Source organism: Primulina huaijiensis, chromosome 7 (assembly GCF_012295235.1).
Source record: "Primulina huaijiensis isolate GDHJ02 chromosome 7, ASM1229523v2, whole genome shotgun sequence".
In the NCBI taxonomy this organism is placed as follows: Eukaryota; Viridiplantae; Streptophyta; class Magnoliopsida; order Lamiales; family Gesneriaceae; genus Primulina; species Primulina huaijiensis.
Genome location: NC_133312.1, coordinates 9,095,698 through 9,112,678, shown reverse-complemented (window position 1 = coordinate 9,112,678; position 16,981 = coordinate 9,095,698). Strand labels below are relative to the sequence as shown.

The window sequence follows — 16,981 nt, the reverse complement described above, 5'->3', positions numbered from 1 at the left end:
ATTTTAAATTTATCTCAATATTTTATAGTATTTTACTCAAATCTAAAACATGGAAATTTAGTTTGCTCACGTACTTCGCTAGTTTCACTTATCCCAATTAGCAATATGTCTGGAATACACTCAAGATTCAAAAACAAAACGTCGTATTAATTTGGTCCGGAAATGGGTACTATCTTCTTTAGCACGTAGTTAAGTTTGAACCACTGAAGTGTCAAATAAAAGAAAAAAATTGGCAGGACTCGATGAATATTCGCTTTTCAAATTTTGAGTCATCAGTGTGTCCCAGGTTCAGAACAAGATGAGATCAAAAAGTTTTCTGAATGTGTTAAGAGTAACTTTCAGTAACTTTAGCTTGTGACTGGATAACACAGCGTTTAGTTAGTCAGAAGTTAGTGACAAGAGGTTGGAAACAAAATATATAACTAAGAACATGAATTGTAAAAGATGATCTGTTTTTTCTTCTCTCGGATATCAAAGATGCTTTCTGCACTTCTCGTTCAATCTCCGTAATATGGTATCATTAGTGCTTCCGTTCCGATCACCGGAGACATTCAACTCAAATCGTCCAGAGAGATTCAACAATCGCTTGCATTTTCGATTGGAGATGCTAGATTCTATCGACCGGATCTACTTCATCATCTTATTTTCAATCTTTTTTCGGATCAAGTGCTTCAGAATTCATGGAGAACACAGGCTCATCAACATGGAATTTACCGGTTCGACCTGCCGTCTATTATCCATCGAGTCCATACTTTCTTCATCATTATGATAATCCAGGAATCATGCTCGTCTCCCAACCACTCATAGGTGACAATTTTGCATCATGGAGCCGAGAAATGAAAATTGCACTTTCCGTCAAAAACAAATTTGGATTCATCGATGGATCTATTCCCAAGCCATCAGAATCTGAACCGAATTTGATGAATGCCTGGAGTCATAACAACAACATAGTCATTTCTTGGTTATTGAACTCTGTCTCCAAAGATATATCAGCTAGCATTCCCTTTACGGAATCAGCTGCGGAAATATGGAATGATCTTAAGGATAAATTTAAGCATAGCCATGGTCCTAGAATTTTTCACCTTCACCACGACTTGCTTAATCTTAGGTAAGATCATGATTCGGTTAGTGTCTATTTTACCAAACTTCAAGCTCTTTGGGAAGAGCTAAATCACTTTCGCCCCATGTGAAACTGTGGGAAATGAATTTGTAGTGGAGTAAATAACGTCAAGACATATGTTCAAATGAATCATACAATGACATTTCGCATGGGTCTCAACGACTTGTTCACACACATCAGGAGTCAAGTCTTACTCCATGATCTTTTGCCACCAATCAGTCGAGTTTTTGCCTTAATTGTCCCAGATGAACGGCAACGGGAGATTGGAGGAAATCAAGGCACCAATCTTCCAAATCAAGGCATGGCTTTTACACTCAAAGCTGATCATACTCAGGCACAACTAGGCAGTCGAAAAACACAAAATCAAAAAGGGAGACCCTACTGCACAACCTGTAATGTTCCAGGCCACACGGTTGACACCTTAGAGGTGCTTTCAACACAATAAATCAATGAGCTGCAATAGCTCGTGTTCTAAGAATGTATACATCGATGAATTAGATCAAGTTTGGTATTAAACCAAGCGGAAAACACTTGAAATAATTCTTCCTTAAGAAAACTGATATGTTGTATATACTGTGAAACTGAAGAACTGAATTTACGGGAAAATCAGTTAGAGCTTATATCAGTTCAGTTATGGACAGAACTGAACTGATCAAATCAGTTAAGAACAAAACAAGCAGTTAAACAGTTAAAAGACACAGGATATGTATGAAACAGTTCAACAATAACAACAATAATCATAAATCATGCATAATCATATAATAAAATGTAATATGCAATGCATGAAAGGCTCAACGAATAACCGGGATAACAGGAGCCAACAAATGGTACGATAACAACTGGAATAATGCTCGAGCAACAACACAGGGGAGCTACATCGTCATGCAGCTAAACCGCCCTGCCAAGTATGCGAGGTATGCCAAGCTGTGCTGAATAACACCCCTGACTCGGCCTCCATACAGCTGATACGATATAACAAGATGGCACAACAGAACAAACATGATGACACAATCCCAGCGCTCACCTCAAAATGCTGCACTAACCACGGAATTGTTCAATCACATCTACGGTCTCATGTGTATAGGCCTATCAGCCACACAATGATCCCGAGATAAACAACAGTGCCAGATAACAACGGATATCAACAATGGGCTAACAAGAACGATAGGGCTCAACATGAATGTCATAACTATATGCCATATGCTAAATGCCAATAATATGTCATAATAATAAACATACATCACAACGAAAGCATTTAACAATTTACAATAGTCAACAAGTCATAAACACGATCCATGTAACACAGAATGACAATTAAACATAATTTATGTTTTACCGTCGTATGTTACCGAACTGTAACATACCTATGCCGATTGATAACGACAACAAGCTCAACTTTGATCTCCTCGGCCTAACAATGAGATGATATAACAAGTCGAGTAAATTTCCAATTCAATACAATATTTCCAAATTTCAGCTTGTACCTATACTAAGTTTTAAGGTCAAAACTTAACCAAAATATACTTATCATACATGTTTGGAATCCTAACTTAAAAACCCATATTTCATCAGAAGATGTCAACAAGAAATTCAATCATCTTGACATAGGTAAACATCCACAACCAGAATCTAGAAAAATGAATTCTGTTACAGTTTCAGATTCGGCACCTATGACCATAAAATTCATATCTAATTTATTTTTGATCCAAATCAATATCTGCCAATTGGAAATGAAAGATAACTCAATTATCTAAGTTTCTCCAGTTAAAACCATCTTCAGAATCTCAGTAGATTATTCTCAGAATTTTCAAGAACACACTGCTACTCAACAGATTTTCTGACAAAATCTTGTACTGAGCAGTTTCGGAAAAATGAGCATAACTATCTCAATTCTTAATGGAATTTAACGAATCTTATATCATTACAAAGAAAACACATAGCTCTACAATTTTTTTTTGAATCACAAGTCCAGAATCCGAGCGTATAATTGACAAAAACTCGAATTACAGTAGGTGTCCTGCACAGCACAGTTTCAGAATTCGATTTGACACATTTTGGTAGAAAAATCATATCAATTCCGTTTCTTATCCAAATTTGATGATTCTAGCGGCTAAAGAAAGCTAACAAACAGAGCTACAAGTTCTTTTTAGGTCATTTCTACAAATCCAAAATACAAAAATCGCAGCAACCCAAAAACGCTCACCCAAAAACCGGAAGAATTCGCCAGAAACAGAGCACCGGAACAGCAGCTTTGATCTTCCCGAATCCTTACTCAAACTTTGCGATTTCTGACTTAAATCGAAGCTTAGGATGTTAGAAAGACACCCCTTCAAAACCGATTGAGATTTGGACGCCGTACGGAGGAGTTATCGTGATTTTCCCGCAGCTGCTCCAAGGGTTGCGAAAATTTGGGTTTCTTCTTTCTTTTTCCCTTTTTCCCTTCTCTCACTTCTTTTCTCTTTTCAATGAGATGTGTGTATGTGTATGTATATTTATATATATTGTATATTTGATTACTCAAATAGTAACTCAAGCCCATTTATTGCGGTCTGTATTTATTTTGCTCTCGTGTGTTATTTAAACTCTATATGTATTTTATATCGTTAAATTCTCCGATATTTTAAAATACATATTTTTAACACACTTATTGAAATTATTTGACATAATTAATTATTTTAATTTATAACTCAATAATTATTCTAATTATGCCAAAATTACCGGATAATTAATTACAGGACCTTATATGCGCACTAAGGTAGATTATTAGAAACAACATAACAAGTTTTGTTAACATCAAAATTAAGCAAAGATTGCGAACTTGAAAAGTTCCAACACACATGCTATAAGATACATGGTTATCCACTTGGATACAAGGCTCGTTACAAGATTGGCACTCGAATCTCAGTTGCCCCCGTTAATCACGTGTCTGGTCACAATAGTATCCATAAAGCTCGAGATGACACCAATATTTTCCAGCATTTCAACAAACACTACAAAAAAAAGGCAAAAGACAACGGTTTTTAACCGTTGCTGTAGGTCAAATAAAGCCGTTGTTAAAGGTCCTATAGTTAAAGGGTGTGCTCAAAGACAATGGAGAAAAACTGTTGTCGTAGACGTCTAAAGACGACGGTGAAAAACCGTTGTAGTAGGTCTGTAAAACCGTTGTTAAAGGCTCTGTGGTTAAAGAGTTCGCTCGAATACAACGGTTTTTGAAAAACCGTCGCTAAAATTAGCGACGGTAGTCATGCAAAATTGTCGCTAATAAGCGACAGTTTACTAAACCGTCGCTAAAATTAGCGACGGTTTTTTATAGGAAAGTTTTTATAAAATTCGTCGCTACTTTTAGCGACGGTTTGACATGAATTCTGTTGCTAATTTGTTCAGCCAAATAAAAAAAATTATTTTTAATAATTTAATAAATATAAAAAAAACTTACAATCTTACTATGCTAAAAATATTCTTGATCTTAAAAATTTACCAAAAATTAAAGCGAAAAAATTTACCCTAAATCGAAACTAAAATCGTGTAAGAGAGAAAAATTTTAATTGTTGTGAGGTGATGTGGAAGAAAATGGACCGAAAACGCGGATATTTATAAACAGTTTGCGACGGTTTTTGGTTTAATCGTCGCTATTAGCAACAGTAATTTTAAAAACCGTCGCTATTAGCGACAATTAAACAAATTAACGACGGTTTTTAAAACGTCACTATTAGCGACGGTTCTTAGACCTTCGATCGCAATTTTAAAATTAGCGGCGCTTTGGCAAAAACTGTCGCCAAATTTAGCGACGGTTTTAAACAAAACCATCGCTAATTTAAAAGAGAGGATGACGATGAAATAGAAGATGCTGATTACTTGCCTAATCAAGAAGGGGAGCAAGAATTATCTGAAGAAAGCGAGGGTGATGATAATGAAATAGAGGACGCTCCTTACTTGCCTAATCAAGAAATTAAAGTGGAGCAAGTTAAAAAAAGGCAAGTTCTACCTCTCTCTTTTCTTGAAGAATCTGGCGTGATTTTTTTGAGTTTCTTACTTTGTTAAACATCTTTACATTGGTTCAAGTTTATATAGATGCAGTCGGTGGCACTAAAAGGAAAAGAAAAATCAAAAGCGAAATTTCGACACCTCTATATCCAAAATACAGTGGTTTTGAGATATTTGAGAAGGGATTGACTAAACAACCAGCCAATCCTCATTTTGTAGTCGAAGTTAAGGCAAAGAGAACGAACGATTTGGTAAGTTTGACGTGACCAAAATCACAAATCACATCATTATATATTACTTATTCTTATATATGGGATTATTTAATATATTGTATGGTGGCAGTTTATCCCTCTACCCTTGGTCGAGGAACACAAACTTGATCTACCAAAACCACATATGTTATTGGTCGATCCGCATGGGGGAGAGTTTCATGCGAGGTACAGAAGATGGACTGATGGCCAGATACTGTACACAAGGGAGTGGAAATTCCTTCTCAGAAGGAACAACATTGTAGTGGGAGATACTTGTATCTGCGAGTTCGTGGAAAGAGATATGGGCCTTTACCTAAAGGTTAGTTTCCTTCGTAAAAGTACTGGCTGAAACTAGTTCCTGTTTGACGAGTAATACCGTTGGATCATGTACACCGACGTGAAATCCGAGCGAGACTCAGTACCGTACCCTTTTAAACTCTCTTGATTCAATGATATTATAATTTACCTTTATATGTATGGACTGCATTATTGATGTCGTGATTTAGCGACGTACCGTACCGAATTTATGGTGAATTGCATAGTGACCCCCTAAACATTTTTCCAAGAATAATATTGAATTCGTTGCGTAAAATTACATGGAATTAGCATGTAAAAATGTCCATCTTCGCCTATTTCTTGAGTTAATCCGAAAAAAACTAATTATGATAATTAGAGTTGGGGATCACAACTTAAGACATCTGTCAAACTAATAAATCTTACAGTGAATTTTTTTTTTGCCAAAGATTATGATAAAAATAGACTTGATTGGTCAATTCACCAGCAACCATTGTTGCGGAGGAACCACGTTTCTGTGAATACATATATTCCATCCCATTGACATACGAAAGGCAAAAAAATTTCCGGCATCTTCAAGATATAGCTTCCTAGAAATGGAAATCACTGTCATGTATCTTCCAAAAAACGCAGAAAAAAAGAAATTTTTAAACGCCAAATTTAGCGACGGTTTTAAACAAAACCCTTTTCTGTAATTTCTAGCCCCAATGTGTGACCACCTAGGCATCAAGGAAGAAGTGGGTGCTGCCGAAATCAATAAGAACGAGGAGGGTTGATAATTTAATATATCACTTCACTTGCATTGTTTTGAATGATGGGACTCTAGAAATTGCATTAATAAAGATGCCCAGCATGTTTGATTCTTTTGGTTCGCTATCATCATCAATTGTTCTGGCCTCGATCACTTCCAGAAGGAATAACTTCTTGCATCGTTGCCCTGGGACGAAGAGTTCGTCACAATTAAAAAACAATCTTTTGGTGCATCACTCTTCATCTCGGATCTACTCAATTACTTAATGAACAATGGGCGAGTTATGGAGTTGGGTCGCTTAGCGGAAGGTGTAATTTTATACCACCTTACTTCTGAGCACCTATCAAATAATCGGGTCAGGCCCACTGCTTTTGTCAAATCTGGGCTGATGAATTTCCACCTCAATTGAAATGTGCTCCTGTAGCCTGCCAATGAAAATTTCTACCTTTTGCTCACTGTTGAGGAAAGAGGCTCAGGCAGATAATTGTTCAAAGCGTCATATGTATTCCTCGACCGAGCGGTTCTGGCATAATTTGGATAATTCACCCAGTTTATTCGAGCGTATTGGAGGCCCAAATCTCAGGTGACAATATTCTTTGAAGGCTTTCCATGTGAGATTCGGGCGGTTGCATTCTAGTTTCAAAAACCAGTTTTGAGCGTCCCTTTCAAGCTAAAAGATTCCAGACCCACTTGCTCATCCTCTGATATCGGCTAATCCAACTGAGATGATCAAATAAGCCATCAAATCGCGGAAAATCTATCTTGGAATATTTGGGCATGAATGGATGTGTTCCTCCATTGTCCTTGGATGTGCGAGATTCATGGAAATGCGACCCCGATGATCAATTAATTTCCTTCTTGTTGTTGCGGCTCATGGATGCATAGGAGACCGCCATTTAAATAAAAAAAGAAGTATCATCGCTTATTTAGGAATGGCGTGGCATAATGCATTCTTAAATACCGAAATTATGCCAGTTATGACCAAAATAAAAAGTAACTAAAGATTGTATCAATCCTTGCAGATTTTCCTCCAGTTTATTCTTGAATCTTCTATGGCTGAATCATTGGTAAATAATGTCATTGGGCTTTGCATCTTTATCTATTTGCATATTGGACTGGTATGATGTGTTTGGGTCAATGACAGAAAATCATATTTGTAGAGCCCAAAATCAGTACACGTAAAACACATGCATTTATTGTTACTTATTTATTTAATTTTAAAATGATTTTTAGCGACACTTGATTTATGAAATTGAATTATTTTGAATTATTACAAGTTTATATGACGCGTGTTAAAATGTTTTCTTGAGTTTAATGTTTCAGGCGATTATTCGATGCGGGATCGAGGAAAAGAGACCAGTGACGATTTGGACGACTTGTAAAATGTGGCTTTTTATTTCAAGTCAAAATTTTGATATTTTAAATGATTTATGAAGTTTTAAGCATTTTAAAGCTTAATATAATTATTAGGTAATTTTTAAGATTTTAAAGTTTATCACTTGAGTATTTTATTCTAAATTATGGGATTTTTAGTAAAGTTAATAGTATGTTAGTAGTCTTAATTAACAAGTTGATTATTAATTAAACCCCTTAATTCACACTAACCCACTAACATACACATGTGTTACTCACTCACGCACACGCACAATATTACACACACACACACATGCTTTGCGCACACACACACATCTCTTGCACCTTTTCATTTTTTTGGGAGAGAATTGGTAGGGTTCTTAGTTTTTTTTCCAGCAGCCACCCTCCCCTTCAAATTATTTCAGCAACCACACGTTGATTTTAGCAGAAATATCGTGCCTCAAGTCGCCCGGATCGCTTCCCGCACCGTGTCGCTTTGTTATTCGCTGTATCGTGAGTTTTAAATATCAAAGCCATGTATATTATTTCATTTTCGCATCGATATTGTCATAGTAATTATTTTGATGTATATTGTATGAAAAACATTTGTATGTTATGCAAAAGTTTGAGTAAAAATGTTTGAAACGATTTTGGATCAAAATTTTGGATATCAAAAATCGAGTCTACTGTCTTTTTGAATACTGTGACTTTTCAGTCAATTTTCTAGAAAAACTTTCAACATATAAAACGTAGAAATTTTTGATACCTTCGATGTGACAATAAATTCATAATTTTTGGATAAGAAACGAGGGCGATATGATTTTTATCGTAAAACCGCACAAGCTGTGAAATTTCTGTGTCACAAAATCCATCACCCTATGTTATTTCGAATTTTGCGACTTATAGGTTGGTTTTCGGGAAATATTTTCAACATATGATTTGTAGTATTCAGTGTTATCTTCGATTCATTAGTAAATTCGTTATTTTTTGATAAGAAATGAGAGAGATATGATTTTTATCGTAAACCCGCTCAAACTGTGAAAATTTGTACATGTTCTTCACGTTTTCTCAAGTTTTGGTTGCAGGCTTCGTTGGGATCTCCTGAATCTTTGCTGCTTTGGTTAGGGCAGCATGTCCAGAGCGTTCCAACGAATCCTTCGACACTTTTTAAGTATGTTCGACGTGTAAAAAGAAAATATTTTATGTTTTTGAGGTATGCGAAATGTCTTGTGATCAAATATGAACGGGTTTAGAAGTCAGTGAATGTGGCCGAGGACCTCTCCACCTCGGTAAAGCATGATCGGGTTTAGATCAGGATCTGAAAGCGGCAAAGCATGACCAGTGACCAATCCACCTGGTAAAGCATGACCGGGAATCTCATGTATGTGGTAGTGGACATCCCTGTCAGCCCAGTACTGTGGTTTAGTCTGATCAGACGCATTTATGTATGAGTCATTTGCTTTGAAACATATCTCTACGCAAAATGATGTTATGCATGTTCAAGTATGTATGATACAAGTATGTTTATGAAAAGGTTTATGAAATGATGGCTCTATGTTTATGTACGTATGTTCAAGTTCAAGCATGTACGCTCTACTTTAAAATGCATGTGGTTTTTATTACGTATTATTTGTTATTCTCAGTTTATACATGTTGAGTCTTTAGACTCACTAGACTTGATCGATGCAGGTGAGGGCGAGTATAAGGAGACGAGGGGTGGGGACCAATAAGCCGGCTCGATCTGCGTAGGAGGCTAAACCCGAAGACCGCCTACGTTTTTAAGTCATTATGCATGTTTCAAATACTCTGATTTTTACGAGACTGTTTACGATGTTTAAACGATTACCTTTTTGTAAACTTTGTTTGTAATTGTTTTCATTTCAAATATTTTTAGACGAGCAGATTATTTTCATCGCGATTTGAAGGTTTATTACTTATTTAAAAATTTTTTTATTTTTCCGCAAATTTTAAGTAGTTTAAAAGTACGGTACGTACAATATCCCTATTGTGAGAATGGATAAGCCAATGAAGGCGCTGAAAAGAATAGCTGATATGACTGTGGAAACTCCATTGTCGCTCGTGGGAACTATTGCTTATGGAATAGCATATGGGATTGCTTCTGAAAAGAAAAGATCACACCAGTTAAGGAGAGGCTCCAACTTTTTGTGGGTTTTTGAGCAACTGCATTTGGAAAGTTGAGGTTATGTGATCTTCTTCTTAAAGGATCTGAGTACAAAGGTAAAGAATTGAGAAAAGGAGCACGTGGGGGAGATGAATTGAAGAGGCTTAAGATTGAGAGTGATGCAGCCATGTTGACTTCCATCAGTAATGCTTCAACATTCTGATTGCACATTACTACTTCTGTGATATAGGTGTGTCAGGTGCAAATATACAGCAATATATATAAAAATGATAAAAATGTAACTTTTAACAATGATTGTAGATACTAAACTTGACCGTCCATTATGATCTCCTAAACATATACAACTCCATGAACAAAGAAAACTAAAGAAACACTATTGGAAATTGCAAGATAAACTCCTAACATGATTTATATTTCAATAAACTGTAGGAACTTACAAAATATTAATATAAAAAAAGAATATTGCTGAAATCTGAAAGAAGATGACTTGAAATACTAAAAGAATGTGAAGCTATTAAAACGCTTGACTAGAACTATCAAAATTTTGCAAGGGGTTTGCTAGAATTTGTGCGATTGAATGCGTGTGTCATTTTCTACTGTCTACACGCCCTTTTTCTTCCGAACACTGCCGGTTCTCTCCACTCTCCTATGACACACGATCTTCTCCTGTTTTAGCACTTCATGATTTATTTGAATCAATTTGAATCGATGGAAATTCATCTAATTTACCTGCTAAATTTTGATGGGTTTAGACAGTTAAATTGGGCTGGTACAATTTTAGCCCAAACAATTGGCTCCACAAGCATTGGCTCATTGGGCCAAAATTCGGAAGTAATTTATTAGTTTCACTACGGATTCTAAAATCGTCTCTTATTTTGAAGTACTATTGTATAGTATATATTAAGGAGTTTAATTTTTTGGGCTTAAAGTTCTGAATTTTATGTCTAAGCTATTAAGATTATATTACGACAATTTATTTGTAGTCTTTGTGATTAAAATGACAATCAAATTAAGTATGTCAACATAAAGTATTTTAATCGTTGGAGAACATGTTAAGTAACATAAAGTGGTCAATGAACACATTATTATTGAATTAATTATCTTTTGACCTAAAGGCATGCAAATTAATATTTTTAAGGATCATGTGGTAATTAATGATATATATTTTGTTTTGATTATGAAACTCGTTCAATTATGATATTTCTCATATTAAATTATTTATATATTCAGTTATCTGGAGAAATTATCAATTAAGTTGGACTTAGAATAAAATATTGGTTTTATTCATTAAGTTATATTAAGGAATATGATATATGATACATGGAAGATAATACTCAGTATAAAATGACATATTGTCTTGATTCATGTATTTGTTTCTTAACTTTAGACGATGATTAATTTCTTGATTATTCAGTTCATTTGAAATATGTAGACCAAGTTGGAGAATGTTAGTTTAAAATAATTTAATTATAGTCAACATATTTCATTATGATAAATGTGTAAGATGTTTCATATTTAAAAGAAGATAAATTAAGAATATTATCAGGATTAAGATGATAAATATTTTAATATTTGATTTATCATATCCCAGATAATATCATCAAGATAAGTCATAATCAATTCAAACTCTATCAATGATGGTTAGAGAACATCTATAAATACTGTCATACATGATCTCTAAATCAATGTAGTTATTAAAAAATACATCAGCTCATAAATTGCATAAAGATTTAGAAGATCTATGTTTTCTCATATTCATGAGATCTTGTCAGTTGCAGTCTCAAACAACGTCAATGACAATAGGTAACATTCGATCTATATTCCACGTTCAGCATTCAGTTATTCATGTAAAAATTTATGTACATGATTATAAATTCTTACAAAATTTCTTAGTGATTGAAGTTACTAGATCAAGAAAGAGAATCTATGTATCTCAAAGAAAATATATTCTAGAACTAATGAAGGAGACATAAATTAGTGGAAGCAAACCTAGTGATATGCTCATGGATCCAAATCTGAAGCTAAATGGAGTGTCTAAAGGAGCTTCCGTTGAAAGAAAGATATCAACGTCTTGTGGGTAAACTCATGTATCTTTATCATACAAGACCTTATAACACTTTTATTGTTAGTGTGGTTAGTCAGTTTATGTATTCACCACATGAGAAACAAATTGACGATGTCTACAAGATTTTGAGATATTTAAATAACTCTCCAAGAAAAAGTTTATTGTTCCGAAAGAATAATCAGGGAAGCATACACAGATGCAAATTAGGCAAGTTCTATTTCTAAGATACGGTCTACTTTAGGGTACGTACTGCATTTTTCTATGGTATAATCTTGTGTCATGGAGAAGTAAAAAACAAAATGTACGTTGTAGCTCATATATAGTAATGTAAAAGCTGAATTCAGGGTCATGGCGAATGGAGTATGTGAGTTCTATGGATAAAGCTAATTCTTGAAGAGTTGAAGTTAGATTGGTAAGTTCCAATGACGCTATTACATGACAATTTGTGAGCAATTAACATGGTGAATAATCCATTACAATATGATTGTACAAAACATATAGAAATTTAGAGGAACTTCATCGAAGAATATGTTGAAGGAAGAATAATTTGTATACCCTTTGTTATCAACGCTTTAATAAAGAGTCCTTTTAGACTCAAGTTCGAAGGTTTCATTTTAGTTGATTCTGATTTCCTATTCTAATAGATTTTGTTGTAATTACAGAAGTTTGATCGGATCTTCCAATCGATAATGAAAATTATTTATTTAGCAGTTAACTATTAAATTTTACTTCTTGTCTCGTGTTAGTTTGTCTCATCAAATATTTTGATTATTGATCTTTTTTATCTCATCAAATTTTGAACTCTCTCGAAACAACATGAACTAAATAATTTTGAGAAACTTGATCATTTTTACGATTCAGTGCTATCAAAATAAAAAATGTGAGACCAAGCTTTTAGTCTACTAATCTCATCTTATAAAAAAAATTCTAAAATCTCATCCTCGTCTTAATCCTCATCCTCATCCTATGTCGCTTTCATATTTTAAAAAATAAGGAAAATGTATTATTAAAAAAAACAAAAAAAAAAAAAAAAGTGTAGGATTGACAAATCTAGTAATGTGAAGTAATAAAGGTATTCGTTAAAAAGGCAAGTTGATTAATTTAATCTAAAAAGTGGAAGATATTTTGCAGATTATATAAAATATCTAGGATAAAGCCTCCAGCGTGGCACACTTTTTCAATCTGAAATCGCAATTTCAATCAGCTAAATATTTTATTTTATACAATTTGCCTCTAGATTCTTTAGTTATTCCACTCTTACCCCTCACACCACTATTTTACGTTCCACTTCTAGCAACTATTTCTGAAGATTCGTTGAAATTTTCAATTCAGAGAGAAAAAATGGGTGAAGAAGTGAAGATTGATGATGGGGTGCCGGAGTGGGAGGCGGGTCTTCCGTCCGCAGACGATCTGATGCCGTTGTCTCAGGCGTTGATCCCGGCGGAGCTAGCGTCGGCGTTCAAGATATCGCCGGAGGCACCGCGGTCAATGCTGGATGTCAACCGTGCATCGGACACCACGCTCTCGTCACTGCGTGCGGGGTTCAATTTCAAGCCCTTCAATAACGACGATAAGGATCACGCCATGGCCGAGTCGGATGAGCCCGAGGAAGGATCTGACCCGAAGAAGACGCGCAGGGTGGACGCCGCCGATAATTTCACCGACGATGCTGAGAACGAGGCGGCGAAGACTCTGAAGAGGCCTCGGCTGGTATGGACACCTCAGCTGCACAAGCGTTTCGTGGAAGTGGTGGCCTACTTAGGGCTGAAGAACGCGGTGCCGAAGACGATTATGCAGCTGATGAATGTTGAGGGTTTGACTCGAGAAAACGTGGCGAGTCATTTGCAGAAGTACAGGTTGTATGTGAAAAGGATGCAGGGGTTGTCGAATGAGGGCCCTTCGCCGTCGGACCATTTGTTTGCGTCCACTCCGGTGCCGCGGCATAGCTTTAATGAATCTTCTAGTAATGGGAATGGAAATTACAGTGAAAAGAATGAGAATAATCATGTGGGGATGTCGATTCCGATGCCGTATCCGCCGCCGCCAATTGTACCGATGCCGATTATGGGGATGGCGGCGAGTTCTGCAAGTGGGTATAGCGGGTATGAATCAGCTCATTCTTATCAGCATCACTTTCAGCAGCAGTATAACAATATGGTGCATCAAGAAAGGGACTGGTCTGGGAATAATTTTAAGTTAATGAAGTGAACATCATTGGATTCGTAGAAAAAAGGTCAGTTGCTTTTGTGGTATTGAAGTATTTGGTTTTTTCTATTATCCATTTCTTGACGATCGATCATACCTTCTCTGCTTGAGTGTGTTTTTGCTGATATTAAAGAAGTTGGTATAGGTAGCTTTGTTTACTTTATTGTATCCATGTACTATGTATGATTTCGATCATCTTGATTTAAAGAATTGCATGTAGGATCATCTTTAGATTATATTCTTTTAATCGTTAATTAATTGTATAAGCTGTGACTGACAGAATATGGCACCTTCAAAATCTAAAAAAAAATGTGATCTTTTATAACGGCCAACAATTAAGATTTTAGATTTTTTAAGGGAAATGTCTGTGTGTAGTGTGGATAACGTCCTTGCAATGAAAGGAAAGTCGCTGCGCATCCCTGCTGATGAAAGCTTTGAATGTGATTTTTAGTATTCTACAGGTTGTGGAGTCTTAATATTGTGTCTTTTCTATCAAGTAATTGACCATATATACATTATTTGTACTGCGGAAATGCATTCTTCAACCATAAAAGTGGAATTTTTTATGACATATCACGCGATCAAATTCTTCTTCTCTGTACTTTCTTACATTTTCCATCTCGCATAATTCTTGTTGCAGTTTTTAGCTGTAGTTGATATTTGAATTACTTTGTCATCTTCAGCACATGAGATTTTGTGGTCAATTTTTACATTGGTATTTTTTTTTCATTTTCATTTTATATCATCAAGCAAAATGCAGGAAACAATAACAACCGTCATCTGATTTGACCTCTGGAACGAAGCTTACTTACTTCCTTCGAGCCCATCTTCATCAGTGGCCTTGCCTTATCTTGCTCATTATTATTGTCATTCACTTGGACACTAATTTTTAGTAGTTATTGGTGCTCATTTTGTCAACAATGTTAGTCTATATTAAGTCTTCATCTGGATAGATAGTGTGTGAATCCTTGTGTTTATGGGCCTTAATCAACATCACTGTAATTGGTGATCAATGATATTTTTTGATGCACTATTCACTTACATTTCCACTTTAATGAGCTGGAATCAACATCACTGTAATTGGTGATCAATGATATTTTTCACTTACATTTCAACTTTAATGAGCTGGAATCTGTATCTGTGTGTGCATTGCATGCGTACTTTCTTGTTGTGGTAAGTTTCAACTTTTTCCCCTTCTTGATTTATAGGGAAAAAATGTTGCCATCTCAAATTCTCCTCTGCTTTATGCATGATTTATTTGTGCATAATCTCTTGCATGTTTCACTTGCTATTACATGCAATTAATCTTTTTTTGGTGGAGCCTTGATCCGAAAATACTTGGGACATGTTTCACTTGCTATTACATGTAATCTGTCTTTCTTTGATGGAGCCTCGATCTGCAAATACTTAGGACATTGGTTTTGTTTTTGTTCTTTTCATCGTTACTATCATTCTTCATTGGCTCTAGGATTGTTAAGATTGATAGAATTGTCCAATCCTCTGTGAGAATCAAATCTATGGATTCTCATAAAGAAACAGATAGTGTGAATTTCTGAATGCCTGAGAGTTTTCACATTTAACAATTCGGAAATCCTTATAAATTTTGTATTGCTTGCCATGCTTACTTTTGTATTCTCCCTGGCCTACTTGTTTAGCATATATTAAAATCCACTAGCCATGCATATTGAAACGAAACCTTGATAATCTTGATTTAAAACAGAGGATGTGTCACATTGCATGCATCAGATGCCGATGGAAACTCCATAAAATCGCAACTGAAGCTTCAGAAACTCTCGCACAAGATCCATATGTGACTTGAATGCACCAAAAGACTCGCCCCAAGTTACCGTGGCTGCAGTTGATATTCACTCGTTGTCAAGTTAATGTTCCTTTTTTGCTGCAATCTTCAAGTACCTTTATCTCCCAGTATATTTATATTCTAATTCTTTTAAGCTTATTGATGAATGTAGCAAGTATTTCTCAACCTGAACTGTTGTAATGAATCAGCAATGTGTTTGCCTTGTTTACATAATGTTGTGTGACACTTTTAATTAATTATATAATGTTTTATCATGGNACATACACAGAATGAAATCTTTTGTTAAGATAGTTAACACAAAAAATTTGTGAGACGGGTCTTCATTTGTTTTATCTAATTATTATTTTTTATATCGAAAATAATATTTTTCATAATAAAAATGAATCGAATTGATATATTTCATGAAAATAAACCGTGAGAAAAAAAGTTCACGACACGTGGGCCTTCGACCTCCACGCGGCATTGCTCTTTCAGGCTTTCGCCTATTGCAGGTGGTTTTCTCAAAAATGAAGCATGAAAGGGAACCACTACGAAGAAGTTTTGGGAGCAAAGTTTTATTGTTGAGTGACAAATTAGAAATTTAAGGAAAGTTACAATCTCCTCCGTTTTTTTATTTTTGTCGGCCGCTCCAGCAACTCTTTTATATATTTTCTTGCAGTCGATTTTGAATCAATTTATTCTATCATGTTTTTAATAATAATAATAATGATATACCAATAATAATAGTAATAAAAATAATACAACTAAAAATAAAATATATTTCTCACAAGATAATAATTCGATAATTAATTGGGTCCATGACGGTTTATGTGGGCAAATAAGCCACGGAACAAAGACTCTTGGAAAATGACGACCCTTATATTTGGATTTTTGGAAAAAATAAATAAATTGTGCAAGCTCACTTTTTAAATTGCCCCGTCATTTTATAAATTCGAATTTAATAAAAGGGCATCCGTTTTGTTAAATTATCGTTATGCAATAGATTTTATTATATTT

General features: G+C 35.1%; 2 protein-coding genes across 2 annotated transcripts; both read left to right on the top strand.

The window, feature by feature from the left end:
• The first annotated feature begins 680 nt into the window (after window positions 1-680).
• Window positions 681-1,565, top strand: LOC140981572 (uncharacterized). Its single transcript, XM_073448002.1, has 2 exons — window positions 681-1,108; window positions 1,214-1,565. Exons 1-2 carry the CDS (start codon window positions 681-683, stop codon window positions 1,563-1,565), a joined length of 780 nt encoding a protein of 259 aa, XP_073304103.1.
• An 11,694-nt stretch (window positions 1,566-13,259) lies between these two features.
• On the top strand, window positions 13,260-16,261 carry LOC140981814 (transcription factor PCL1-like). The gene is made up of 2 exons (XM_073448289.1): window positions 13,260-14,194; window positions 15,889-16,261. The coding sequence occupies exon 1, from the start codon at window positions 13,303-13,305 to the stop codon at window positions 14,167-14,169; it is 867 nt and encodes a 288-aa protein (XP_073304390.1). The 5' UTR covers window positions 13,260-13,302; the 3' UTR covers window positions 14,170-14,194; window positions 15,889-16,261.
• Window positions 16,262-16,981: the final 720 nt, after the last annotated feature.

What these genes read in the sequence shown, in the direction of transcription:
- LOC140981814 (XM_073448289.1), top strand. Translation starts at nt 13,303, where the DNA reads ATGGGTGAAGAAGTGAAGATTGATGATGGGGTGCCGGAGTGGGAGGCG.
- LOC140981572 (XM_073448002.1), top strand. Translation starts at nt 681, where the DNA reads ATGGAGAACACAGGCTCATCAACATGGAATTTACCGGTTCGACCTGCC. An exon ending in CACGACTTGCTTAATCTTAG is followed by an intron (nt 1,109 to 1,213) that starts GTAAGATCATGA and finishes ATGAATTTGTAG; the next exon opens with TGGAGTAAATAACGTCAAGA.